Source organism: Ambystoma mexicanum, chromosome 14 (assembly GCF_040938575.1).
Source record: "Ambystoma mexicanum isolate Mex_15411 chromosome 14, UKY_AmexF1_1, whole genome shotgun sequence".
In the NCBI taxonomy this organism is placed as follows: Eukaryota; Metazoa; Chordata; class Amphibia; order Caudata; family Ambystomatidae; genus Ambystoma; species Ambystoma mexicanum.
In genome coordinates, this window is record NC_090940.1 from 10382409 (window position 1) to 10409653 (window position 27245).

The following is a 27245-nucleotide window of genomic DNA, read 5'->3' on the forward strand; positions in this document are numbered from 1 at the left end:
TGTTCTATCTTGAAATTCCCTGATCATCGCGCTACTGATATTCGTTGAATAGCCCCACCGGAAACCCATTTGGAATCTGTCCAATCTCCCTGTGGACGCTACCCAGTCCTCGAAGTGACGTAGCACGAGAGCAGCAAAAATGTTGCTCTCTACATCCAAGAGTGAGATAGGTCTATAATTTCTCTGGTCCCATTGATCACCTTTCTTAAATATGGGTAGGTATAATGATGGGTACTCCCAAATTTTTTGTTTTCGGGGGGTCAAGTCTGTGAACAGGGAGAATTAAGGGAGAAAAGAAAAAGACGTAACAGACTGACTACCCCTCTCTCTAAGGTCTTGTGACACAACAGATACAGGTGCAGGGGTGCTGATATGTAAATCTACAGCAGTTGCCTTGTGGAAGAGACAGTTCTTGAACAGAAACCGTTGAAAATATATAAATCACTTTAATAATCAATAATAAAATTACATTTTTTTATAAAAAACTATGCAAAGAGTAGGCTTTTTCATATCTCACTCGTATCATTCATACCAATTCACTCGTTCTGTGACATCTGGGTTCAGCAAGTAACATTTTCTTTGGACATATTAGTTGTTAATAATATGTATGACATTAGAAAAAACAAGATTTGGATTTTCTGTAGGTCGACATATGTTTCGGCCCCTTTCAATAGTCCCATCGTTGTCTACGGTGGTCTAAATAGTCAATGTTGGGCCATCTTCAGGACAGTGATGATTTTGTAAAAGCTTAAAGTCTTCACCCTTTTTCGTATGAAAAGCCAAATCTAAAAACATAAATTAAGCATATATTACATTGTGTAACGGTCTGGTCTCTTTTAATTAATCTCAAAGTGATGGCTTGATTACTATGCCAGAAAGAATTGCACCAACCTGTGGCCAGAAAAATTGTTGTGGACCACGGAGATAGGGTTGTAGGGTATCTTCTGTATTACCCTTATCTATAGCCCTAGCAAAAGGGGACAGAAGCAGGGGAGATTACTACCTTGCGTATTAGTTCTATCTGAGCATTGCTAAAAGCATTTATTTCGGTTTAGCATTTCAGAGCAAACTTACAGTTATCACCTCGAAGTAGGTGGAGCTTCAGATTTCTGTAACTCGGTATCACATCGTGAGATATCTTCAAGATGAGACTGATTGTATCGGCCCCTAAACACGTTATGTCTGCAGAAGAGAAAGGTGTTTGATGAACTACCCTTCTGCGATCGTATCGTAACAGTTCCAATTTTAAAATAACACATACCGTTGACTAACAGTAGTTATAATCAGAATTTGGATGAGAATGCAATGTTATCAAAACTAAAGCCTCAATAAGGGATTCATATTAAGACCTTTTTGTCGCATGCCTACGACCTCCCAAATTCCTATTGAGCCCTATGGGGCTCAAATGGGAATGGGGAGTAATTATTACCAGCCCCCGGCAAAGGGGAATTACCGGGTCTGCCGGGGATAGAATGCCCCGGTACATCCCTATTGCCGGGTGCCGGTAAAAAAATGACTCCGGCGGCAGCCGTGCTGGTAATTACCAGCACGGCTGCCGCGTAGTCGTAATGAGGCCCATTGTTTTCTTAGAGTGAGTAGTGCGACCAATTAAAAGTGTAAACCTCAACTTTCATTATTCTCTCAAAAGAGTTCTGTACAGAATCACAATAAATACAACAAAAGGGGCACCTGGCTACCCCCTGATCACTCCAGGTATTATATAATATATCAAACACAATTGATCAGGGTGTATCTGTCCATGGTCCCAGGCCACGCAATTCAGTATCTCTTCATACAACCCAATTCTGGCTATTTGCATAAAAGCAAGGAGCATTATGGGAAAATAAGTATGTTCAGAATTGTACATGTGAAACATGTGTTATTTTGTTCAGTATATCAAACACAATATATGGGGGCGTATCTGGGAATGCAAACACGCAGAGAAATGAATCTGTTCACACGATTCGTTGATCACAATAGATTGCGTAATTTGTATATACATTTTACAAAAATAACCTCACCATCTTGGTCTAGTGAGTCTCACACCATCCCATAGAAACATGCATAAATATTACGGGTGGAGCTGGTGGGAGGGAGCAGGGGAGGGTAGGGGTGCTGTAGGTCTTTGGAGCAGGACATTGATCCTCGGTTCGAGTCCCCTGTGCCCTTCAACCCCACCCGCCCACAGTTCTCTGGCTACAGAGCCAGGAGTAGAGCACCCCACCTCTGAGTGCCCCCCTCCAGCCTTAGGGGTGACAGCCCCTGCACCCAGTGCCATCCCCCTGAGCCTATTCAGCCTGAGTGACAGGTGGCAGACTGGCTATACTGATCCCAACCCTCTGATGCCTCATAGCCTTAGAGGGGATCTACTCTGTATCCAGACAGACCTTGTGTCGCCTGGCTGAACCCAGTCTAGGAGTGACAGGATATCTGTTCTGGTGCCAATCCCATGAGTCGCCCAGCCATAGAAATGAGAAACTCTGTATCCTGGCAGAACCGCCTATGGTATGCAGTGATAAAATCGTGGCAAAAATGTTGCCTGAACAGAAAATCGCTGCAAAAATGCCATGTAGGCCACAGTGTATCCTGGTGCCTAGCCCATGGCCATCCTGTTCTACGGTGACTGTCTCTGCCCACGCTGCTCTGTTTGCCCCACGCCCAGAAGTGCTCGCTTCAGGCCAGTGTTACCCGAGAGGTCTAGTCCCACGCCCATTAAACTGATTATTCTCCAAACCCTTTTCTCTTTGCATGTAGCAAACTGGGAGGCGAGGAGGTCCCTCCAGCCTGGCGAGGACACCTAAACATCACCTACAGACTGGGGCCGGGCTTCAAGGTGCCTTTTGAAAAAAGGTAAGACGCAATAATATCTTTTTATTTGTTGTGTTTAGTTGGTTTAACAAACTTTTACAACAATTTTTTTCATTTACATTCCTTGCAACAGTGTCTTTCATTTGCATTTTCTTTGTTACAATATTTCTTACTATGTCATATGTTCCATTAAAAGAATAAGAATCATATTTACAATTAATACATCCGTCGCTATACAACCTCATTTTTCGAGAAAGTACAGACTCAAGCTGTGAAATGCTAAACAGGTGGGTTCAAAGGAACCTGGAAACTCTTCACGAAGTCGCCTTAGACGCAGAGACACTCAAAACAAACCCTGTGAAAGTTTTGAACAAAATAAAAGAGCTGGATTGGATCAAGACAGGCGAAACAGCAGCTGGCAATAAACTGGCGCGCCATCTTCCGCTAGTCCCGAGAAAATTAAACGACTTACAACCTTTCATAAAACAGTTTCCATCAAAACAGGCAAGGAATCTGCTGCTAAGAGCAAGACTGAACCTACTTCATACTAACGAAATTTTAACCATTTGAGGGTTGGCCATTACTAACGGCTGTCGGTTTTGTGGTCTACCTGATGTGATGGAGTCTGTCCGGCATTTACTCCTCATTTGTCCAGGCTTTTCGAAGATAAGAGGACATTATTTCAGGTACTTAGCCTCGGACTTCGTTTCACGAGACGAAGATCTTTGCTGGTCCAGAATGATAATGCGAGACAATAGATCTTGGTTATTGGCAACTTATAACATCTTAAAACATATACAAAACTCTTTCCCTACGCCAACAGAACCAATGAATGATTGGTGACTGAGATCTGATTCTGATAGACAGAGTACTCTACATCTAAAAGCTCGAATGGCTTACCTCTTCTTGCAACTTCAAGACCAGGTTAATGAGACTACAAACCTTTTTCTTGTATCTTCTGTTACTTCTGCTTTTTGTAAAAAATCTATTTCGATTAAAATACAAAAAAAATAAATAATAATGAATACAAAAAAGGTTCTCTTATCATATTCCATCATTTCAAAAAAGCAGTTAATGTTGATGTTTCTCATATTGTCAAAATCAATTTATCGTTGTTCCAACATGTAAGCAAACAATATACATCAAGTTCATTAAAATAAACCAACCTATTCAGATGTTAACCTCAAGGCATGAGAGCACAATTGTGCTTTGGCACTCATTTGTTATTTATATGTTAACAGAGGCTCCTCATCCTCTACTTGTGTATCTACTTAATATCTGGTCTTGCTAGATGCTCAAGAGCTTCAACATGCCCACTTACGTCCTTACTTGGCACATGCAATCATAGATATTCTGTTCACTTATCGCTAGCAAGATTTTTCCACTTATCTTTTCTCCAGAGGAACTCAGGCAGACAGATTTGAAAAACTTGAACACAGTGAGCCGAGGAACACAGCTAACTTTTTCTGTAATTCTGCGTCAATGACACGCAATATCCTTTCCAAAGCCAGAATCAACTTTACATTTGTGCCCCACATACAGCAAATCCACAACCATTCCCTCCCACACAGCGTGGAACTAATGTTAATCTCCCCAAACATGGATTTGCGATAGATATCAAAATACTTGCAGTATACTCTAAGGTGTTTTAATGTTTCCTTTGTTGCCGAGTTTTACACAAAACCGGCATCCACCAGGGTTCACCCCTTTAGGTTCTTTGCCCCAATATTGTGTTTTTTCATGTGTGGGAAACTGATTTAATTTAAAATGTAAATATATGTCACAATCCATTTTACCCGGAAATTGTTCCAAGTATCTCGATCTAGGAGTGTACTTGGTGATGAACTGTGCAATTTCCGTGTACAATTTGAGCTTTGGGAGGGTCTCGGTAGTGGTTATCCAATCATGTTCGTAGAGCTTTTTTTAACGTATGTTGGGCGCAACCGAAGATCATCAGTTGTCGCATTGATGTTGTCTAATAGGCTTAACATTTCCTCATGATAATTTATGATGGATTTTGGTTGTTTTTCTGCCATCATATTAGCTATATTCTCATATAGGGAGTTCTGTGGAGGGTCAAGCATTTTGGAAAAGTTATTGAGATGCCTCCAATTAAGATGGGCAGCGAGTGATATCAATCCAAGCTCATGTCGCAACACTGCACTAGGGATTGAGTTAGACAGCCTCAGAGTTTTTTTCCAAATCAAGTCTTGGGCCTGATTTAGGTCAGGACCGATTTTCAACAAGCACATATCCCAACCACATAGGACTGCAGCTTCCACTTTTAAAGTGTAATATTCAAATAGTGGAGTCATAGAGTATTCGCAGTATCTGTTGTATATAATTTTCATTTGCGAATATAAGGGTTTGATTTTATCTTGAATCATAGATTTCCACATGTTTTTGGACGCACTATTGGATAGATTATAGCCAAGATATTTGACTGAGGGGGTTTGTTCTGTTCGAGAACCATCCAGCGACCATTTGTATGCAACACAATTCTTCCTTAGATTGTTGAATATGATGATGTTGGATTTCGCTGCATTTGCCTTCAGATGATGTGACTCTGCATATAATGCAAAAAGTTCTGATTTTGTTTGCAGACCAAATGGTGTCAAGTCAAATAATAAAATATCACCCGCAAACCCCAACCACTGTATTTTCAGGCTCCCAAGCCTTGCAGGATAGACAGCTTTCCCCTGCCATATGTTGTCCATGTCACACAAGTATGCGTTAAACAGTGTAGATGCTAAATTGCATCCTTGTCTGACACCGATACAGGTGGCAGTTGCCTCGGTCAGAGTTCCCTGTTTGGTAATACGGACACGCACATGGGTGTTTTCGTGTAGCAGAACCAACATGTGGAGGAGAGCGGAGTCAAACCCCATGTTTGCTAGTTTGGACCATAGCAAGGAACGTATTACTGTATCAAAGGCAGACGTTAGGTCCAGAGATGCCATATAAAGCGGGCCACATTTGCCGTTTTTTAATTTTACCAAAAGGTGTGCTAAAATAGTGGCATTCAATGGGGTACCCATTGCGCGGCGGAATCCCACTTGAAACCTTGATAAGATCTTTATACGTTTTGGTGTCTAGGAGAGCAATAGCTCTGTAGCTCGCTGGATCTTCAGGCCTGCCTTTTTTCCATATGGGAACCACCATGGCGGTGTTCCAAGATGTGGGTATTTTTTTAAATTTAAAGATGTTGTCGTATTTTATTTAACAAATCTGGGCCAAAAAACTTGGATCTTATTTCATTACACATGCAGGAATCCCATCTGGTCCTGGGCTTTTGAGTATTTCAGTTTTTCTATCACCCATCTATCTCTTTTTCTGACCAAGGACAAGACAAAGCTGTAGGTGGAATTACATGGCAAGGGTTTTTATCACAGAATCTAGAAGGCAGTTGGTATTTGTTTTTAAAAAAGGTGGTCCAGGTTATCGCCGATATAGGAGATTCCAGAACATCAGTTATTTTGTCCACACCAATACGGAGCATGGCCCACATCGACCTCCTATTATTTGTACAAAGATAGGATACCATATTTTGGTTGTCTTTGATTTTAAGGCTCCATTTTTTATGTTGCGACATTTATTGGTGTAAATATTACAGATTTTTCTTTTCAGTTTTAAGTATTCTTCAGCATTGGGGCAGATCTTCCTTAGTTTGCGGATATGTCTGTTTTTAACACATTTTAGTTTATGGATCTCACTGTTGCGGGGCAAGCAGTCATTGTTGCCCTGTCTATAAGCGGATCCGCCTAGTCACAGTAGCATAGCTGCTAACTTCTCAGTGAAGTGCTTCTCTATACTATTGGTGTCACTGTAATCCTGAGGTACTAACCCTAACCATGGGACTGCCGCTTTGATCATTTTGTTTAATTTACAGCATAGGTTGTCATTCCATCTTATAGAGATGGCAGGACTCTCAATCTCTACACATGATAGCACAGGATCATTCGGTAATAATGATACTTTCACCCCAATGGTTGTACCAATAATTATGTGATCCCCCAAGTGTACATCTATAGTGAATATAGGGGATGCTAGAGGAGCCAGGGTATGTGAAACAGCCAAATAATCAATTCTGGAGTACCACGTATCTCGCCGCCACGTATAGGTTTATGCAGTGGAACCAAATTCTAAAAGATGTATATCCCAACTTTCCAGAAAATATTTCCATCTTTCACCATTGACCTGCGCTTGAAGTTGGTAAGTAGACGGAGCATGTCTTAAATTCTGGTATGCATGCCCAATGCAACATGCATTGAGGTCTCCTCCTATAATGATGTAATTTGAGGAGTGACGGGAGTGTATGTCTTGCAAAGTTGAATTTAGCTGATTCAACATAAGATCCAGAGGCATTTTCGAAGGGTTCCAGTATATATCAATTATAAAGAATGGCATTCGAGATTCACCAATAAGTGAAAATTCAACAACTAGTATATTATCTGTCTCCTGTACCATCTTTGATCTAATATTTAGACTGTTGTTAAGACAAATTGCAAGCCCTCCATAAGAACGCCCTCCCCTGCCAAGCTTGACCTTCGTTGCATACGTAGTAAAGCCATTTATCGTAAAATCCCATATGTTCATAGTTTCCTGTGCTATGATTATGGACGTTTGAGCGTGTGAGGGAAAATTGTGTAGCCATGTGTTACATTTTTTAAATCCACATGAGTTCCAGGGTAGGAGAGATGAATCATGGTTACTATGAGGCGTTAAAAGTTGGTTTTACTTCATTTAAGGTTTTTGCCAATGGAATTAGCCGTGACCAATCCTTAATTGCTGCAGTCAAGTTGGCAAGTTGAGAAAGTGCAGATATTTCTGTATCCTTAAGGCCTTGATTTGTTCCAGGATGTTCCTCATTGGTAGAGTATTTAGGAGGTTGGAATTGTAAGAAGTTTTTCGCCGCCTCATGAGACTCAAATTGGAAAAGTTCAAACCCCCAATATCTCAAAGTCCATGCAGTGTTCACGCAACATCTTAGTGATTCTAAGAGAGTGGGTTTTGCGTACCATTCTGTTATTGTTAGAGTTATGAAGTTCAAACAATTCAATATCCTCTGATTTCAGATTTCTTAAGGATGGCATAAGGTTGAAGGTTTGCAGTAAATAGGAATGGTTAATCCGTTTCTTGCCATTTACATCTTCATCACTTTGCCAGCCTATTGTATTCACCATTTCCCTGTCCATTTCATTGGTAACATTAAAGGGGGTTCCATGTGAGGACCCATGCTCTTCACCTGTTCATGCATTCCATCAATAATAGATGGTAGGTTGGGGTTTGGGCTGCCATTCCTTACCTTGTTAACTGTTTGTTCCTTCTCTATGCTGGATGTGGAGCATACAGTATTCTCAGAATCCTTCAGTATCGAAGGAACTAGATTAGATTTCAATTTCCTATCAGACTTCACTTTTACATTATTGTTTGAAGGTTTAATACATCCCTTTAAAGGGAAACAGGAAGAAAGTTGTGATTGCTTAGAAGGTTTAGGTTCACCTGACAATGTCACAGCTGCGAGAGGTTGTGGGGCCACTTTATTCTCCCCAATGTTGGATAATGCTGCGTCCTTTGCTGTCAGCTCATTGCTAGTCGCCTGAGTTGCATTTTTACTTTATTGTTTTTTTTTATTTGTACTCTTTATCTCTTTATTTTAGTTCCCTCATCATTGGTGATTGCCAATTTAGTTTTTTCTATTTGAAGCGCTTTTTTGCTTTCATCATTTAGCTGATCTAGATCAAGTGTGCCCTCTTCACCTGGGTTGAGACACAAGGTATCTCCCGTATGCTTACCTTTATTATCAGTAAGAGAGAGATTCCCGGAATCTATTGTTCCACTCACCTTCACCTCCTTTTTGGGCCGTGAGTTTCTCTTTAACTGACGCATGTGCGTGGGCTTTTCTCTACGAGACATGTGGGGGCCAGAATTGAATCCCTTATTGCTAGTAGGCAAGGATGAAGATGTCATACGAGTTAATTCTTCATCGCTTTCTCCTTCTTTTTCCTTCTCAATCATCTCAGGACAGAAGGACTCTCACTGGTTGCTCCATAGGCACATTGATTGTTAAGTGGAGAATTTACGGAGCAAGTAGATGTGGGAAGTGGTATTCTGCTTGTTATCTGAGTTAACATTGATTCAAGCATGTCTAATTTTGTATAGATTGTGTCAGTGACTATATGTGTTCCACTAAAAACGTCAGCTTGTGTGCTTTTTGTTGACATAGGCTTTTTGTCCAACGCTTTTGCATATGATCTCGAAGAAGCCATAAATGGTTTCTCCGAAAGGTTGTTTTGTGCAGTTCTGGAGTGCGCTATAGGTTCTTGAGTTTGTGTGGCTTCTGAATTAGCAACTCCTTTCCCTTCTGGGGCTATTTTGTTTGCATTTGATTTGCATGCTTTCTCATTCCCCATTAGACACCCCTCTATTTTGCTTATTTTCTTGAGGGTTTCTTTGGATGTCTCTTTTAATTCTCTGATTTCCAAGTGTGTGAGCTATGCCCCCTGTCTAATAGATTCAAAATCCTTGTCATTACAGGGAATGTATGTTCTGCATTTTCAAAGTCATTAAGTGCATTTGTCGTGCCCAGGGATGCAATTTGAGACGCTTCATGGGCTGCCAAAGATCTCTGTTTAGCATCCACTGGGCTGGAGCAGGCTCTAGCACCTTCAACTGCGGTTTGATTTGCCTCATCATTTTGTAAATCATTGCTGTTAACGGGCAAGGATGTGATCAATGAGGCTAAAGCAGGGGCATACATTCCCACCGAGGGGATATGGGAGCTGTCTGCGTCTGCACATCTCGCTCCAAAAGGATGTACGTCCTCAATTCCTCCATGTCTGGAATTGACAGGAGTAGATGGCCCCAACGATATACAAACCCGTTTTCCCAACTCGGCCATTGTAGTAGGGGCTAACATTGGGTCATCGGAGATGCCCTGGTTGAGCATATAACCAGGCCCAATTACAGATGGTATACAGTTTGGTCTTCTCGTATGCTCAAAAAGCTGTGTTGAACAGAAAGTTCCCATCGTACATTCCTTTCAAGGGGAAAGAAGCTGTTCCATATGGGTGCGTGCTTGGTGTGTGCACTATAACTATAGCATGTACTTTAACTTTCCCACCAAGCTGTGTAATCATTTCCTCATTATTTTCAGTGCCGGTGTTGTGCACGTTGGGGGTATGCAGTGTTTTTTCATCAATGACAAGTACAGGTTTTGCTGTTGTTTCACACACCTTCCCGCTTCTTAACCCGCTAGCCAGAATTCCTCACAAACCCAGATGAACCGGTGAAATATTTCAATAGCTTCTCTGCCCTTGCAACGTACTCCCGTCACCTGTTTTGAGGTATAGCATATATGAGGAGGGCTCAGCATGCAGGAATTATAGCGTGACCACCAAGCTGAGTGGCAATAACACTTTAGCACTTTCAAATGAAAAAGATGAAATAGGCTGGATGCCACCTCACCACCCTCAACGCCCAAGCAGCCCAAACAGCCCTTCCAGGCACTTCCAGGCACTTCCAGGCACTTCCGGAGTGCGGAGACCCGTGCCGCGTTGTAGGCTGTCCTGGGGGTCTTTATGCCTGGCCCCTCCTGTGCATGCATAGCCATAAGCGGGAGAGACACGCTCAGCATTGAGGTGATGTGGCAGAGCTCCCAGTGGCTCCCAGTGCTGCACGCAAGTGGCTGTCACAAGTCCGAGGCGCATCAGCAGCGCCGTGTGTGGCTCCCAGCACTGGAATCATGGGCAGTGCTGCAGTGCAGGATTGAGGTACACTGGCAGAGCTGGAACACACACACAGACCCTGCGCAGCCGTGCACCACAAATATTCACCACGCAGAAGCTCTCTCACACACACACACACACACACACACACACACACACACCCACCCCCACCCCCCCACTCCCCCGCTGCGCAGATGTGCACCACACACACGCTGACACACATGCGTTTCTCATCCTTTCGACAGACCCTTCACTGGCTCCTCTTTCATGCAATCATCGAGTGCGAACGCTCCAATCTTCACAGGCCCGACAATCCCGGTGCCCAGGCTCCGGCTGGCCTGTCCTGCTCTCGGCCCTCGCCCTTTCTTTTCTCCTAATTCTTAGTCTGGCCCCAGTCCCTGAATCGCTTGAAACTGCACCTGGGTTCAGTTACCATCTTTCCCGGTCCCCGCATACTCACATGTACTCCAGGAAGACACAGCCTACAGGCGCCGCCTTCCCCTGTCATATTCAGCTGGAATGTGACAGCCCCAGGCAAATCAAAGCATTCCAAGAAGGGGGAAGGCACACCTTCCTCCAGGCATGAGCAGCCTAATTTAAATACCAAAGGCTCCATGGATCTGTCTAAATTTGGCTGGTGACAGTGCATACTAATGAGATAATTGAAGCAAGCATGCTAAGGGGGCTTGGTTGCCGAAGAGACAACAGGAAGGCAGGACTAACAAGCCCTTGGTATGCAATGTGCCAACCTGAAGCTAGTTCCCACCTCTCTGTATGAAAGGCAGTGAATGGCATGTCTGGGTCCAGCAGTTACCACAGGTGTCCCTGCAGAGCAGACCCCTTTCAGAGGGGAGAAGTATGTGATTTGGGGGAGACATGAAGTCTGCTCCCACAACATGCATCAATGAAAACCTGTGATTTGATCAAGAGTCACAGAGGGCTCACTTAACCAGAGAGACACTTTGATCTACAACAGACAGGAACATGGGTAGGACTTAGGTATGTGTTGTCACCCTTTGTCCTGTTGCAGAGCACTCTGGTCCGGACCCCATGCATAACAGAAGATTGTTGGTGAGACCCGGGATTAGTTCATTAAGGTAGGCTTAGCCTGCACCAATCACTGGGGCCCATTTGGCTTTAAAAGAGGTCTGAACCCCTCACTTAGGAGATCTTTCGACAACTTTGAAAGGAGTAAGAAGGACACATTTGGACCCAAGCTGAAGGTACAGTCTACCTTACATCTCTTGCCAGTGAAGGAAAGCCAGGTGGTCCAAGAGGGAAGCAAGATCCTTCCCCTAAACATCTCCCAGGGAACAGAGGAAGATTCTGGACTCAGAGGACCTGTCCAGCAGCTCCAGAACTGGTACCCAGCCAGCACACAGCGTGTCCTGCTAGGTTCTGCCAGCAAGTTTCCTAGGTAGGAAGTAAGGACAAGGTTGTTGCCTGCAACCACTCTCCTGAGCTTTGGGTCGTCCGCCTTGAAAGGACAATGCAAGCCCTTGCGAAGATGTTAGGAGGAGTGCCATACAAGTATCATCCAGCTTCCATCTTTTAAGGACATTTTCGAGACAGTCGAGTACACGAACAGCATCTGGATGCACCGCTGACTCTTGTCACCAGAGCCGTCTGAGACGCCTCGGCCAGCATTCCAGATCCACCAACCAGCACATAGACAAAGATTCTTGGCCCTGAGCTGCCATGCCGGACAGCCTGCCTTCGTCCGTCAAGCCTTGCTTGCCGAACTACCTTCCGCCTGGTACCCACAGCTGTCTCCCGCCATTAACTCTGTCTCAAGTGCTGTTAAGCACTCCAGAACCGCCACAATGCTGTCGAGCACCAAGATTTCTTCAACACCAGGTACATTGTGGTTCTGCCCCACTGGTCCTTCTCCGAAGTCCTCTAGATACAGTTACGACCCTTTTCCCCATTGGTGCTGGAACTGAGTAACCTTGAACAGTAAGAATGATTATTTTACCAACGAACCTCCTGTCAGTATCCAGAGTGCATCCCTTTCTTTCGTGAAACTGTCTGACCTCTGCATTCCTTTACAGGGTGGGCTGTATTTTGTAGTGTGCTGAACTGTCTGTTGTGATAATAATAAAGTAGATATTTTGATACAACCTTGACTAGACAGTCCCTTTTATCATTGGGTAATAATTGTACTTTTGCTCTGTTGCAACTAACCAGCGATCCACAACCTTGCCGGGATAAGCCTGCCGTTCCGTCCACATTACCAAAATTGGACAAGGAGGTCTTATAATTCACTTGTATTCCAATCTGTTTGGATCCCTTCTGGTGTACTCGAGGGGTGGGGCTGATAGATGGTTTAGAAACCGATATTCATCCCTGGACCACTGGTGTCCCGGAAGGTGATTTGTCACAATCACACACTCTCCTCTGAGGCTCTCGGTGACAACACCACACACACAGATAAGAGGGAAGGGCCCCTGACCCTACACCCAGAGGAAAGTCTGTAGGGGAGTTATGTGAGGAAACTCTTGCGGTGCCTTCTGTGATCATTCTTAACCATTTGTTGGCAAGCAGCTCCTCTACATAATGATATTAAAAGCAGCAGAGTCGCCCTGACCTGAGTCAAACATGCATATCGAGTCTCTTTAAATGCAGGTAGGAGTGACACAATTCTCCGGTGTAGCTGTGCAGACACCAGGCCCTGCCAGGCTGCTTGGCATAAAGGGCAATGCCAGGAGAACCTTTCTGGCCTCACGTGGGAGTGTTTGATGACTGGGCTAGACAGAGACACGAACCACTGGCAGTCGGTCATCAGGGAGCCAGTTTAGCAACACCTGCACCCACACATTCCTCACATCAATGATGGCGCAACATATTTCTTCATTGGATAAAACATACTTGGCCGCAGTTTTAGTAAAATATTCATATAGAATTTAAACAGTCAACACAAATCGAGCAGCAGAGTTACAGGGCCATGTAGCTAACCCCAATAATATCTAGAACACCCCTTTATTTTCTACAGAGTTCCAATGAGACCAGAGGCCAGAGAGCCCTGGCCAGAGGCAGAAGGACTGTCCCACTTTTGGTGCAGAACCTGGCCCCCATGAAGAGCAAGTCCTGGGATGGAGCCAGGGCAGAGTTTATCAGGAATCCCCACTATTGGAGCACCTGACAGACACGGAGAAGATGGGAGAGCGGAGTGGCCCGGCGATCCACCTTGAGTAACCAATCGTCCAGATAAGGGAACAGCTGGATCCCCTGAAAATGAAGGTGAGCCACCAAAGGAGCAACCATCTTTATAAAACCCTCGGGGCTGACTTCAAGCCAAAGGGTAGGGCTTGGAGGAACTGGAGATGAGAAGTAAGCATCCTGAAGATTTAAAGAAACCAGCTAATCGCAGCGTCTGACCACGTCTGACCCGGGGAATCCTGAAGATGCAAAGAAACCAGCCAATCGCCACATCTGACCACGTCTGACCAGGGGAATCCTGAAGATGCAAAGAAACCAGCCAATCGCCGCGTCTGACCACGTCTGACCAGGGGAATCCTGAAGATGCAAAGAAACCAGCCAATCGCCACATCTGACCACGGGAATCCTGAAGATGCAAAGAAACCAGCCAATCGCCGCGTCTGACCAGGGGAATCCTGAAGATGCAAAGAAACCAGCCAATCGCCGCATTTGACCACGTCCGACCAGGGGAATCCTGAAGATGCAAAGAAACCAGCCAATCGCCGCGTCTAACCAGGGGAATCCTGAAGATGCAAAGAAACCAGCCAATCGCCGCGTCTGACCAGGGGAATCCTGAAGATGCAGAGAAACCAGCCAATCGCCACGTCTGACCAGGGGAATCCTGAAGATGCAAAGAAACCAGCCAATCGCCGCGTCTAACCAGGGGAATCCTGAAGATGCAAAGAAACCAGCCAATCGCCGCGTCTGACCAGGGGAATCCTGAAGATGCAGAGAAACCAGCCAATCGCCACGTCTGACCAGGGGAATCCTGAAGATGCAAAGAAACCAGCCAATCGCCGCGTCTGACCACGTCTGACCAGGGGAATCTTGAAAATGCAAAGAAACCAGCCAATCGCCGTGTCTGACCACGTCTGACTAGGGGAATCCTGAAGATGTAAAGAAACCAGCCAATCGCCGCGTCTGACCACGTCTGACTAGGGGAATCCTGAAGATGTAAAGAAACCAGCCAATCGCCACGTCTGACCACGGGAATCCTGAAGATGCAAAGAAACCAGCCAATCGCCACGTCTGACCAGGGGAATCCTGAAGATGTAAAGAAACCAGCCAATCGCTACGTCTGCCCACGGGAATCCTGAAGATGCAAAGAAACCAGCCAATCGCCACGTCTGCCCACGGGAATCCTGAAGATGTAAAGAAACCAGACAATCGCCACGCCTGCCCACGGGAATCCTGAAGATGCAAAGAAACCAGCCAATCGCCACGTCTGACCAGGGGAATCCTGAAGATGTAAAGAAACCAGCCAATCGCCACGTCTGCCCACGGGAATCCTGAAGATGCAAAGAAACCAGCCAATCGCCACGTCTGACCAGGGGAATCCTGAAGATGTAAAGAAACCAGACAATCGCCACGTCTGCCCACGGGAATCCTGAAGATGCAAAGAAACCAGCCAATCGCCGCGTCTGACCACGTCTGACCAGGGGAATCCTGAAGATGTAAAGAAACCAGACAATCGCCACGTCTGCCCACGGGAATCCTGAAGATGCAAAGAAACCAGCCAATCGCCACGTCTGACCAGGGGAATCCTGAAGATGCAAAGAAACCAGCCAATCGCCACGTCTGCCCACGGGAATCCTGAAGATGCAAAGAAACCAGCCAATCGCCGCGTCTGACCACGTCTGACCAGGGGAATCCTGAAGATGTAAAGAAACCAGACAATTGCCACGTCTGCCCACGGGAATCCTGAAGATGCAAAGAAACCAGCCAATCGCCACGTCTGACGAGGGGAATCCTGAAGATGTAAAGAAACCAGACAATCGCCACGTCTGCCCACGGGAATCCTGAAGATGCAAAGAAACCAGCCAATCGCCATGTCTGACCACGTCTGACCAGGGGAATCCTGAAGATGCAAAGAAACCAGCCAATCGCCGCGTCTGACCACGTCTGACCAGGGGAATCCTGAAGATGCAAAGAAACCAGCCAATCGCCGGGTCTGACCACGTCTGACCTGTGGAATCTTGAAAATGCAAAGAAACCAGCCAATCGCCACGTCTGCCCACGGGAATCCTGAAGATGCAAAGAAACCAGCCAATCGCCACGTCTGACCAGGGGAATCCTGAAGATGTAAAGAAACCAGCCAATCGCCACGTCAGCCCACGGGAATCCTGAAGATGCAAAGAAACCAGCCAATCGCCACGTCTGACCAGGGGAATCCTGAAGATGTAAAGAAACCAGACAATCGCCACGTCTGCCCACGGGAATCCTGAAGATGCAAAGAAACCAGCCAATTGCCGCGTCTGACCACGTCTGACCAGGGGAATCCTGAAGATGTAAAGAAACCAGCCAATCGCCACGTCTGCCCACGGGAATCCTGAAGATGCAAAGAAACCAGCCAATCGCCACGTCTGACCGGGGGAATCCTGAAGATGCAAAGAAACCAGCCAATCGCCACGTGTGACCAGGGGAATCCTGAAGATGTAAAGGAACCAGACAATCGCCACGTCTGCCCACGGGAATCCTGAAGATGCAAAGAAACCAGCCAATCGCAACGTCTGACCAGAGGAATCCTGAAGATGTAAAGAAACCAGACAATCGCCACGTCTGCCCACGGGAATCCTGAAGATGCAAAAAACCAGCCAATCGCCACGTCTGACCACGTCTGACCAGGGGAATCCTGAAGATGCAAAGAAACCAGCCAATCGCCGCGTCTGACCACGTCTGACCAGGGGAATCCTGAAGATGCAAAGAAACCAGCCAATTGCCGCGTCTGACCACGTCTGACCAGGGGAATCTTGAAAATGCAAAGAAACCAGCCAATCGCCACGTCTGACCAGGGGAATCCTGAAGATGCAAAGAAACCAGCCAATCGCCGCGTCTGACCAGGGGAATAGAAACCAGCCAATCGCCGCGTCTGACCAGGGGAATAGAAACCAGCCAATCGCCACATCTGACCAGGGGAATGATGCTCTGCAAGGTCTCCATCCGAAACCGGACACTGCGCACAAACGTGTTGAGCTGTTACAGATCCCAAATCAGCTCAAACATCCCCCCCTAACCCCTCCTGGCTTCGGAACCAGGAAAACTCAAGGCCCTCATGATCCGTAGAGTAGTCGTGATCCTGGATAGCTGATAAGGAGGAGACACAAAGTCTATCTGATAACCATCCCAAACCGTCTGGAGGGTCCAGGCATCGGAGGACTGTGCTCTAGCGCCTTGAAGCGTCTGTGTGCTAGATGGAATTACCAATAAAATATCTCAGACCAAATAACCGGAGAGACTCAAAGGAGATGGTAAAATACTGCTTTAATCTCAATGTTTTGCTGTTGAGAGTGGGAACTGTGTAACCAGAACTTCTGTAGTGTGACGACCCATAGACTTGTCTTGCTGTGAACAGGGGGTGAATGAGTATACTGGGAGACAGAATGTAGAGAGACTGAGCGAGGCTTGTCTAGCTAGAGCGGACGCTATAACACCTTTCTGTTCTGGTGAGCTGCTGAGCCCGGGCCTCACATCATGTGCTGTATTTCATTTTGTGTACATGACAGTGGGCCTCGTTATGACCATGCCGGTCCGGTAACAATGATGCTGGTAAGTCTACCGGCCCCGTTGTTACCGGACAGGCATAGTTTGATTCTGCAGACGGGTGCCGTCCCGCACGCCAGGGTCCGACCTGGCGGGCGGATCGGCACCCGCCCGCAGAGTTTCACGGAAGCACAGGCAGCGTTATTAACGGTGCAGTGCTTCCGTGGTCCCCATTCCCAATCCGTCCTATGGGACTCAAATGGGAATGGGGATTTACATTTACCGGCGCCTGATTTCCCAGAACGCCAGGGTTGTAATCCCCCGGTGTTTCCGGCAAGCCGCAGGCGCCAGTAAATGTTGCAAGTCTGACGGCTAACCGCCGGTAGCACCGGCAGGGTTACCGCCGGACTTGCAATGAGGCGCAGTTACTCTGCAAACCCAACTGCTGCCCAGCATGCAACCCGCTTTCCGTAAGCACAGCACATCAAAGTGCATGTGTTTATTGCTCTGACACTTCTCCATGGCGCCCTCTCCCCTGCTCTGCGCTGCAGGCCGCTGCCCGCAGAGCAGGGGAAAACGTGACCCTGTCTTCACACACTTGTTGAACAGACATTCCCAGGGCATGCGCACACAATGCCCTGTGCCCACACCTCTGCAGCCAGTGCGGGCAGTCATGGCCTGCGCATGCGCACAGGGTGCCCTTTGCCCCGTCTTGAGGAGGAGGGGGATTTGCAAGTTTCTCGAAGAGTGCGGGTGAAATGTCACGTGAGATCCTTCCGAGCTTCTCTGAAAGGCCCGTTACCACAGCAACCAGGAGTGCTGCGGCGGAAGCTTAATGCCACCAACAGACGCCACATTAGTGACGAGCGACTGCACCGAAATGCATGGGGAGAAAAACAACGCAGTGTGCGTTATCAGAGTGTGACGCACGCTGCAGATTCAACATAACACAGCACTGTTCATTATCAGAGAACTAATGCAACCCTGCACTAACAGAGAGTAAACCATGCAGCACCCGGCCTCAACTCTAACATGACCTGGCGCCACAAGGTGCAGTACCAGAGAACATATTAGAGTGCACTAACCCAGTCTATGTAAGGAATAAAGGCAAGGCACACAGTGCTTCATGCCTCGCTGAGTGCAAGAGTAACGAGTAAAAGCAAGGCACACGGTGCTTCATGCATTGCTAGGTGCAAGAGTAAGGAGTAAAGGCAGGGCACACAGTGCTTCATGCCTCGCTGAGTGCAAGAGTAACGAGTAAAAGCAAGGCACACGGTGCTTCATGCATTGCTAGGTGCAAGAGTAAGGAGTAAAGGCGGTGCTTCATGCCTTGCTAGGTGCAAGAGTAATAAGTAAAGGCAAGGCACACGGTGCTTCATGCATTGCTAGGTGCAAGAGTAAGGAGTAAAGGCAAGGCACACAGTGCTTCATGCATTGCTAGGTGCAAGAGTAAGGAGTAAAGGCAAGGCACACGGTGCTTCATGCATTGCTGAGTGCAAGAGAAAGGAGTAAAGGCAAGGCACACAGTGCTTCATGCCTTGCTGAGTCCAGGAGTAAGGAGTAAAGGCAAAGCACAGTGCTTCATGCCTTGCTGGGTGCAAGAGTAAGGAGTAAAGGCAAGGCACACGTTGCTTCATGCCTTGCTGGGTGCAAGAGTAAGGAGTAAAGGCAAGGCTCACGGTGCTTCATGCCTTGCTGAGTGCAAGAGAAAGGAGTAAAGGCAAGGCACACAGTGCTTCATGCCTTGCTGAGTCCAGGAGTAAGGAGTAAAGGCAAAGCACAGTGCTTCATGCCTTGCTGGGTGCAAGAGTAAGGAGTAAAGGCAAGGCACACGTTGCTTCATGCCTTGCTGGGTGCAAGAGTAAGGAGTAAAGGCAAGGCTCACGGTGCTTCATGCCTTGCTGAGTGCAAGAGTAAGGAGTAAAGGCAAGGCACACGGTGCTTCATGCCTTGCTGAGTGCAAGAGTAAGGAGTAAAGGCAAGGCACACGGTGCTTCATGCCTTGCTGAGTGCAAGAGTAAGGAGTAAAGGCAAGGCACACAGTGCTTCATGCTTCGCTGAGTGCAAGAGAAAGGAGTAAAGGCAAGGCACACAGTGCTTCATGCCTTGCTGAGTCCAGGAGTAAGGAGTAAAGGCAAAGCACAGTGCTTCATGCCTTGCTGGGTGCAAGAGTAAGGAGTAAAGGCAAGGCACACGTTGCTTCATGCCTTGCTGGGTGCAAGAGTAAGGAGTAAAGGCAAGGCTCACGGTGCTTCATGCCTTGCTGAGTGCAAGAGTAAGGAGTAAAGGCAAGGCACACGGTGCTTCATGCCTTGCTGAGTGCAAGAGTAAGGAGTAAAGGCAAGGCACACGGTGCTTCATGCCTTGCTGGGTGCAAGAGTAAGGAGTAAAGGCAAGGCACACGGTGCTTCATGCCTTGCTGGGTGCAAGAGTAAGGAGTAAAGGCAAGGCACACGGTGCTTCATACCTTGCTGAGTGCAAGAGTAAGGAGTAAAGGCAAGGCACACAGTGCTTCATACCTTGCTGAGCGCAAGAGTAAGGAGTAAAGGCAAGGCACACGGTGCTTCATGCCTTGCTGAGCGCAAGAGTAAGGAGTAAAGGCAAGGCACACGGTGCTTCATGCCTTGCTGAGCGCAAGAGTAAGGAGTAAAGGCAAGGCACACGGTGCTTCATGCCTTGCTGAGCGCAAGAGTAAGGAGTAAAGGCAAGGCACACGGTGCTTCATGCCGTGCTGAGCGCAAGAGTAAGGAGTAAAGGCAAGGCACACGGTGCTTCATGCCGTGCTGAGCGCAAGAGTAAGGAGTAAAGGCAAGGCTCACGGTGCTTCATGCCGTGCTGAGCGCAAGAGTAAGGAGTAAAGGCAAGGCACACGGTGCTTCATGCCGTGCTGAGCGCAAGAGTAAGGAGTAAAGGCAAGGCTCACGGTGCTTCATACCTTGCTGAGCGCAAGAGTAAGGAGTAAAGGCAAGGCACACGGTGCTTCATACCTTGCTCAGCGCAAGAGTAAGGAGTAAAGGCAAGGCTCACAGTGCTTCATGCCTTGCTGGGTGCAAGAGTAAGGAGTAAAGGCAGGACACATGGTGCTTCATGCCTTGCTAAGTGCAAGAGTAAGGAGTAAAGGCACGCCACACGGTGCTTCATGCCTTGCTGAGTGCAAGAGTAAGGAGTAAAGGCAGGGCACACCGTGCTTCATGCCTTGCTGGGTGCAAGAGTAATAAGTAAAGGCAAGGCAGACGGTGCGTTATGCCTTGCTGAGTGCAAGAGTAAGGAGTAAAGGCAAGGTACACAGTGCTTCAGCATTGCTGAGTGCAAGAGTAAGGAGTAAATGAAAGGCACACAGTGCTTCATGCCTTGCTGAGTGCAAGAGTTAGGAGTAAAGGCAAGGCACACAGTGCTTCATGCATTGCTGACTGCAAGAGTAAAGAGTAAAGGCAAGGCACACAGTGCTTCATGCATTGCTGAGTGCAAGAGTAAGGAGTAAAGGTAGGGCACACAGTGCTTCATGCATTGCTGAGTGCAAAAGTAAGGAGTAAAGGCAAGACAGATGGTGTGTTATGCCTTGCTGAGTGCAAGAGTAAGGAGTAAAGGCAAGGCACACAGTGCTTCATGCATTGCTGAGTGCAAGAGTAAGGAGTAAAGGCAAGGCACACAGTGCTTCATGCATTGCTGAGTGCAAGAGTAAGGAGTAAAGGCAGGGCACACAGTGCTTCATGCATTGCTGACTGCAAGAGTAAGGAGTAAAGGCAAGGCACACAGTGCTTCATGCATTGCTGATTGCAAGAGTAAGGAGTAAAGGCAGGGCACACAGTGCTTCATGCATTGCTGACTGCAAGAGTAAGGAGTAAAGGCAAGGCACACAGTGCTTCATGCATTGCTGAGTGCAAGAGTAAGGAGTAAAGGCAGGGCACACAGTGCTTCATGCTTCGCTGAGTGCACGAGTAAGGAGTAAAGGCAAGGCACACAGTGCTTCATGCATTGCTGAGTGCAAGAGTAAGGACGACTAAAGGCAAGGCACACAGTGCTTCCTGCCTTGCTGGGTGCAAGAGTAAGGAGTAAAGGCAAGGCACACAGTGTTTCATGCCATGCTAAGTGCAAGAGTAAGGAGTAAAGGCAGGACACATGGTGCTTCATGCCTTGCTAAGTGCAAGAGTAAGGAGTAAAGGCACGCCACACTGTGCTGCATGCCTTGCTGAGTGCAAGAGTAAGGAGTAAAGGCAAGACTGACAGTGTGTTATGCCTTGCTGAGTGCAAGAGTAAGGAGTAAAGGCAAGACAGACGTTGTGTGTTAGGCCTTGCTGAGTGCAAGAGTAAGGAGTAAAGGCACGCCACACTGTGCTTCATGCCTTGCTGAGTGCAAGAGTAAGGAGTAAAGGCAGGGCACACCGTGCTTCATGCCTTGCTGGGTGCAAGAGTAATAAGTAAAGGCAGGGCACACGGTGCTTCATGCATTGCTGAGTGCAAGAGTAAGGACTAAAGGCAAGGCTCACGGTGCTTCATGCATTGCTGAGTGCAAGAGTAAGGACTAAAGGCAAGACACAGTGCTTCATGCATTGCTGAGTGCAAGAGTAAGGAGTAAAGGCAAGGCACACGGTGCTTCATGCATTGCTGAGTGCAAGAGTTAGGAGTAAAGGCAAGGCACACGGTGCTTCATGCATTGCTGAGTGCAAGAGTAAGGACTAAAGGCAAGGCTCACGGTGCTTCATGCATTGCTGAGTGCAAGAGTAAGGAGTAAAGGCAAGGTACACAGTGCTTCAGCATTGCTGAGTGCAAGAGTAAGGAGTAAATGAAAGGCACACGGTGCTTCATGCATTGCTGAGTGCAAGAGTTAGGAGTAAAGGCAAGGCACACAGTGCTTCATACATTGCTGAGTGCAAGAGTTAGGAGTAAAGGCAAGGCACACAGTGCTTCATGCATTGCTGAGTGCAAGAGTAAGGACTAAAGGCAAGGCTCACGGTGCTTCATGCATTGCTGAGTGCAAGAGTAAGGACTAAAGGCAGGGCACACAGTGCTTCATGCATTGCTGAGTGCAAAAGTAAGGAGTAAAGGCAGGGCACACAGTGCTTCAGCATTGCTGAGTGCAAGAGTAAGGAGTAAAGGCAAGGTACACAGTGCTTCAGCATTGCTGAGTGCAGAAGTAAGGAGTAAATGAAAGGCACACAGTGCTTCATGCATTGCTGAGTGCAAGAGTAAGGAGTAAAGGCAGGGCACACAGTGCTTCATGCATTGCTGAGTGCAAAAGTAAGGAGTAAAGGCAAGACAGATGGTGTGTTATGCCTTGCTGAGCGCAAGAGTAAGGAGTAAAGGCAAGGTACACAGTGCTTCAGCATTGCTGAGTGCAAGAGTAAGGAGTAAATGAAAGGCACACAGTGCTTCATGCATTGCTGAGTGCAAGAGTAAGGAGTAAAGGCAAGGCTCACAGTGCTTCATGCCTTGCTGAGCGCAAGAGTAAGGAGTAAAGGCAAGGCACAAGGTGCTTCATGCATTGGTGAGTGCAAGAGTAAGGAGTAAAGGCAAGGCACACAGTGCTTCATGCATTGCTGAGTGCAAGAGTAAGGACTAAAGGCAAGGCACACAGTGCTTCATGCCTTGCTGAGTGAAGGAGTAAGGAGTAAAGGCAGGGCACATGGTGCTTCATGCCTTGCTGGGTGCAAGAGTAAGGAGTAAAGGCAAGGTACACAGTGCTTCATGCCTTGCTGAGTGCAAGAGTAAGGAGTAAAGGCAGGGCACACAGTGCTTCATGCCTTGCCGAGTGCAAGAGTAAGGAGTAAAGGCAAGGCACAAGGTGCTTCATGCCTTGCTGAGTGCAAGAGTAAGGAGTAAAGGCAAGGCACACGGTGCTTCATGCATTGCTGAGTGCAAGAGTAAGGAGTAAAGGCAAGGCACACGGTGCTTCATGCCTTGCTGAGTGCAAGAGTAAGGAGTAAAGGCAAGGCACACCGTGCTTCATGCATTGCTGAGTGCAAGAGTAAGGAGTAAAGGCACGCCACACGGTGCTTCATGCCTTGCTGGGTGCAAGAGTAAGGAGTAAGGGCAAGACAGACGGTGTGTTATGCCTTTCTGGGTGCAAGAGTAAGGAGTAAAGGCAAGGCAGACGGTGCGTTATGCCTTGCTGGGTGCAAGAGTAAGGAGTAAAGGCAAGGCTCACGGTGCTTCATGCTTCGCTGAGTGCAAGAGTAATAAGTAAAGGCAAGGCACGCGGTGCTTCATGCCTTGCTGGGTGCAAGAGTAAGGAGTAAAGGCAAGGCACACAGTGCTTCATGCTTCGCTGAGTGCAAGAGTAATAAGTAAAGGCAAGGCACACGGTGCTTCATGCATTGCTGGGTGCAAGAGTAAGGAGTAAAGGCAAGGCACACGGTGCTTCATGCCTTGCTGGGTGCAAGAGTAAGGAGTAAAGGCAAGGCACACGGTGCTTCATGCCTTGCTGAGTGCAAGAGTCAGGAGTAAAGGCAGGGCACACAGTGCTTCATGCCTTGCTGAGCGCAAGAGTAAGGAGTAAAGGCAAGGCACACGTTGCTTCATGCCTTCCAGAGTGCAAGAGTAAGGAGTAAAGGGGGGGCACACAGTGCTTCATACCTCACTGAGTGCAAGAGTAAGGAGTAAAGGCAAGGTACACAGTGCTTCATGCCTTGCTGAGTGCAAGAGTAAGGAGTAAAGGCAGGGCACACAGTGCTTCATGCATTGCTGAGTGCAAGAGTAAGGAGTAAAGGCAGGGCACACAGTGCTTCATGCATTGCTGAGTGCAAGAGTAAGGAGTAAAGGCAGGGCACACAGTGCTTCATGCATTGCTGAGTGCAAGAGTAAGGAGTAAAGGCAGGGCACACAGTGCTTCATGCATTGCTGAGTGCAAGAGTAAGGAGTAAAGGCAGGGCACATGCTGCTTCATGCCTTGCCGAGTGCAAGAGTAAGGAGTAAAGGCAAGGCACACGGTGCTTCATGCCTTGCCGAGTGCAAGAGTAAGGAGTAAAGGCAAGGCACACGGTGCTTCATGCCTTGCTGAGTGCAAGAGTAAGGAGTAAAGGCAAGGCTCACGGTGCTTCATGCATTGTTGAGTGCAAGAGTAAGGAGTAAAGGCAAGGCACACGGTGCTTCATGCCTTGCTGAGTGCAAGAGTAAGGAGTAAAGGCAAGGCTCATGGTGCTTCATACATTTTTAGTGCAAGAGTAAGGAGTAAAGGCAAGGTACACAGTGCTTCAGCATTGCTGAGTGCAAGAGTAAGGAGTAAATGAAAGGCACACGGTGCTTCATGCATTGCTGAGTGCAAGAGTTAGGAGTAAAGGCAAGGCACACAGTGCTTCATACATTGCTGAGTGCAAGAGTTAGGAGTAAAGGCAAGGCACACAGTGCTTCATGCATTGCTGAGTGCAAGAGTAAGGACTAAAGGCAAGGCTCACGGTGCTTCATGCATTGCTGAGTGCAAGAGTAAGGACTAAAGGCAGGGCACACAGTGCTTCATGCATTGCTGAGTGCAAAAGTAAGGAGTAAAGGCAGGGCACACAGTGCTTCAGCATTGCTGAGTGCAAGAGTAAGGAGTAAAGGCAAGGTACACAGTGCTTCAGCATTGCTGAGTGCAAAAGTAAGGAGTAAATGAAAGGCACACAGTGCTTCATGCATTGCTGAGTGCAAGAGTAAGGAGTAAAGGCAGGGCACACAGTGCTTCATGCATTGCTGAGTGCAAAAGTAAGGAGTAAAGGCAAGACAGATGGTGTGTTATGCCTTGCTGAGTGCAAGAGTAAGGAGTAAAGGCAAGGTACACAGTGCTTCAGCATTGCTGAGTGCAAGAGTAAGGAGTAAATGAAAGGCACACAGTGCTTCATGCATTGCTGAGTGCAAGAGTAAGGAGTAAAGGCAAGGCTCACAGTGCTTCATGCCTTGCTGAGCGCAAGAGTAAGGAGTAAAGGCAAGGCACACGGTGCTTCATGCATTGGTGAGTGCAAGAGTAAGGAGTAAAGGCAAGGCACACAGTGCTTCATGCATTGCTGAGTGCAAGAGTAAGGACTAAAGGCAAGGCACACAGTGCTTCATGCCTTGCTGAGTGAAGGAGTAAGGAGTAAAGGCAGGGCACATGGTGCTTCATGCCTTGCTGGGTGCAAGAGTAAGGAGTAAAGGCAAGGTACACAGTGCTTCATGCCTTGCTGAGTGCAAGAGTAAGGAGTAAAGGCAGGGCACACAGTGCTTCATGCCTTGCCGAGTGCAAGAGTAAGGAGTAAAGGCAAGGCACAAGGTGCTTCATGCCTTGCTGAGTGCAAGAGTAAGGAGTAAAGGCAAGGCACACGGTGCTTCATGCATTGCTGAGTGCAAGAGTAAGGAGTAAAGGCAAGGCACACGGTGCTTCATGCATTGCTGAGTGCAAGAGTAATGAGTAAAGGCAAGGTACACAGTGCTTCATGCCTTGCTGAGTGCAAGAGTAAGGAGTAAAGGCAGGGCACACAGTGCTTCATGCCTTGCCGAGTGCAAGAGTAAGGAGTAAAGGCAAGGCACACGGTGCTTCATGCCTTGCTGGGTGCAAGAGTAAGGAGTAAGGGCAAGACAACGGTGTGTTATGCCTTGCTGGGTGCAAGAGTAAGGAGTAAAGGCAAGGCAGACGGTGCGTTATGCCTTGCTGGGTGCAAGAGTAAGGAGTAAAGGCAAGGCTCACGGTGCTTCATGCTTCGCTGAGTGCAAGAGTAATAAGTAAAGGCAAGGCACACAGTGCTTCATGCCTTGCTGGGTGCAAGAGTAAGGAGTAAAGGCAAGGCACACAGTGCTTCATGCTTCGCTGAGTGCAAGAGTAATAAGTAAAGGCAAGGCACACGGTGCTTCATGCATTGCTGGGTGCAAGAGTAAGGAGTAAAGGCAAGGCACACGGTGCTTCATGCCTTGCTGGGTGCAAGAGTAAGGAGTAAAGGCAAGGCACACGGTGCTTCATGCCTTGCTGAGTGCAAGAGTCAGGAGTAAAGGCAGGGCACACAGTGCTTCATGCCTTGCTGAGCGCAAGAGTAAGGAGTAAAGGCAAGGCACACGTTGCTTCATGCCTTCCAGAGTGCAAGAGTAAGGAGTAAAGGGGGGGCACACAGTGCTTCATACCTCGCTGAGTGCAAGAGTAAGGAGTAAAGGCAAGGTACACAGTGCTTCATGCCTTGCTGAGTGCAAGAGTAAGGAGTAAAGGCAGGGCACACAGTGCTTCATGCATTGCTGAGTGCAAGAGTAAGGAGTAAAGGCAGGGCACACAGTGCTTCATGCATTGCTGAGTGCAAGAGTAAGGAGTAAAGGCAGGGCACACAGTGCTTCATGCATTGCTGAGTGCAAGAGTAAGGAGTAAAGGCAGGGCACACAGTGCTTCATGCATTGCTGAGTGCAAGAGTAAGGAGTAAAGGCAGGGCACATGCTGCTTTATGCCTTGCCGAGTGCAAGAGTAAGGAGTAAAGGCAAGGCACACGGTGCTTCATGCCTTGCCGAGTGCAAGAGTAAGGAGTAAAGGCAAGGCACACGGTGCTTCATGCCTTGCTGAGTGCAAGAGTAAGGAGTAAAGGCAAGGCTCACGGTGCTTCATGCATTGTTGAGTGCAAGAGTAAGGGTTAAAGGCAAGGCACACGGTGCTTCATGCCTTGCTGAGTGCAAGAGTAAGGAGTAAAGGCAAGGCTCATGGTGCTTCATACATTGTTGAGTGCAAGAGTAAGGAGTAAAGGCAAGGCACACGGTGCTTCATGCCTTCCAGAGTGCAAGAGTAAGGAGTAAAGGGGGGGCACACAGTGCTTCATGCCTTGCTGGGTGCAAGAGTAAGGAGTAAAGGCAGGGCACACAGTGCTTCATGCCTTGCTAATTGCAAGAGTAAGGAGTAAAGGCAAGGCTCACAGTGCTTCATGCCTTGCGGAGTGCAAGAGTAAGGAGTAAAGGCAAGGCACACGGTGCTTCATGCCTTGCTTGGTGCAAGAGTAAGGAGTAAAGGCAGGGCACACAGTGCTTCATGCATTGCTGAGTGCAAGAGTAAGGAGTAAAGGCAAGGCACACGGTGCTTCATGCCTTGCTGGGTGCAAGAGTAAGGAGTAAAGGCAG

At 47.6% G+C, this 27245-nt stretch overlaps 1 protein-coding gene across 2 annotated transcripts in view; it reads left to right on the top strand.

The window, feature by feature from the left end:
• LOC138527344 (N-acetylated-alpha-linked acidic dipeptidase 2-like) overlaps positions 1-27245 on the top strand; it is a 501035-nt gene that overhangs the window by 286369 nt on the left and 187421 nt on the right. For both annotated transcript variants that reach the window (XM_069638406.1, XM_069638405.1), the window contains exon 7: positions 2755-2850. In XM_069638406.1, coding sequence (XP_069494507.1) covers positions 2755-2850 — 96 coding nt within the window. The remainder of the gene's footprint in view (positions 1-2754; positions 2851-27245) is intronic.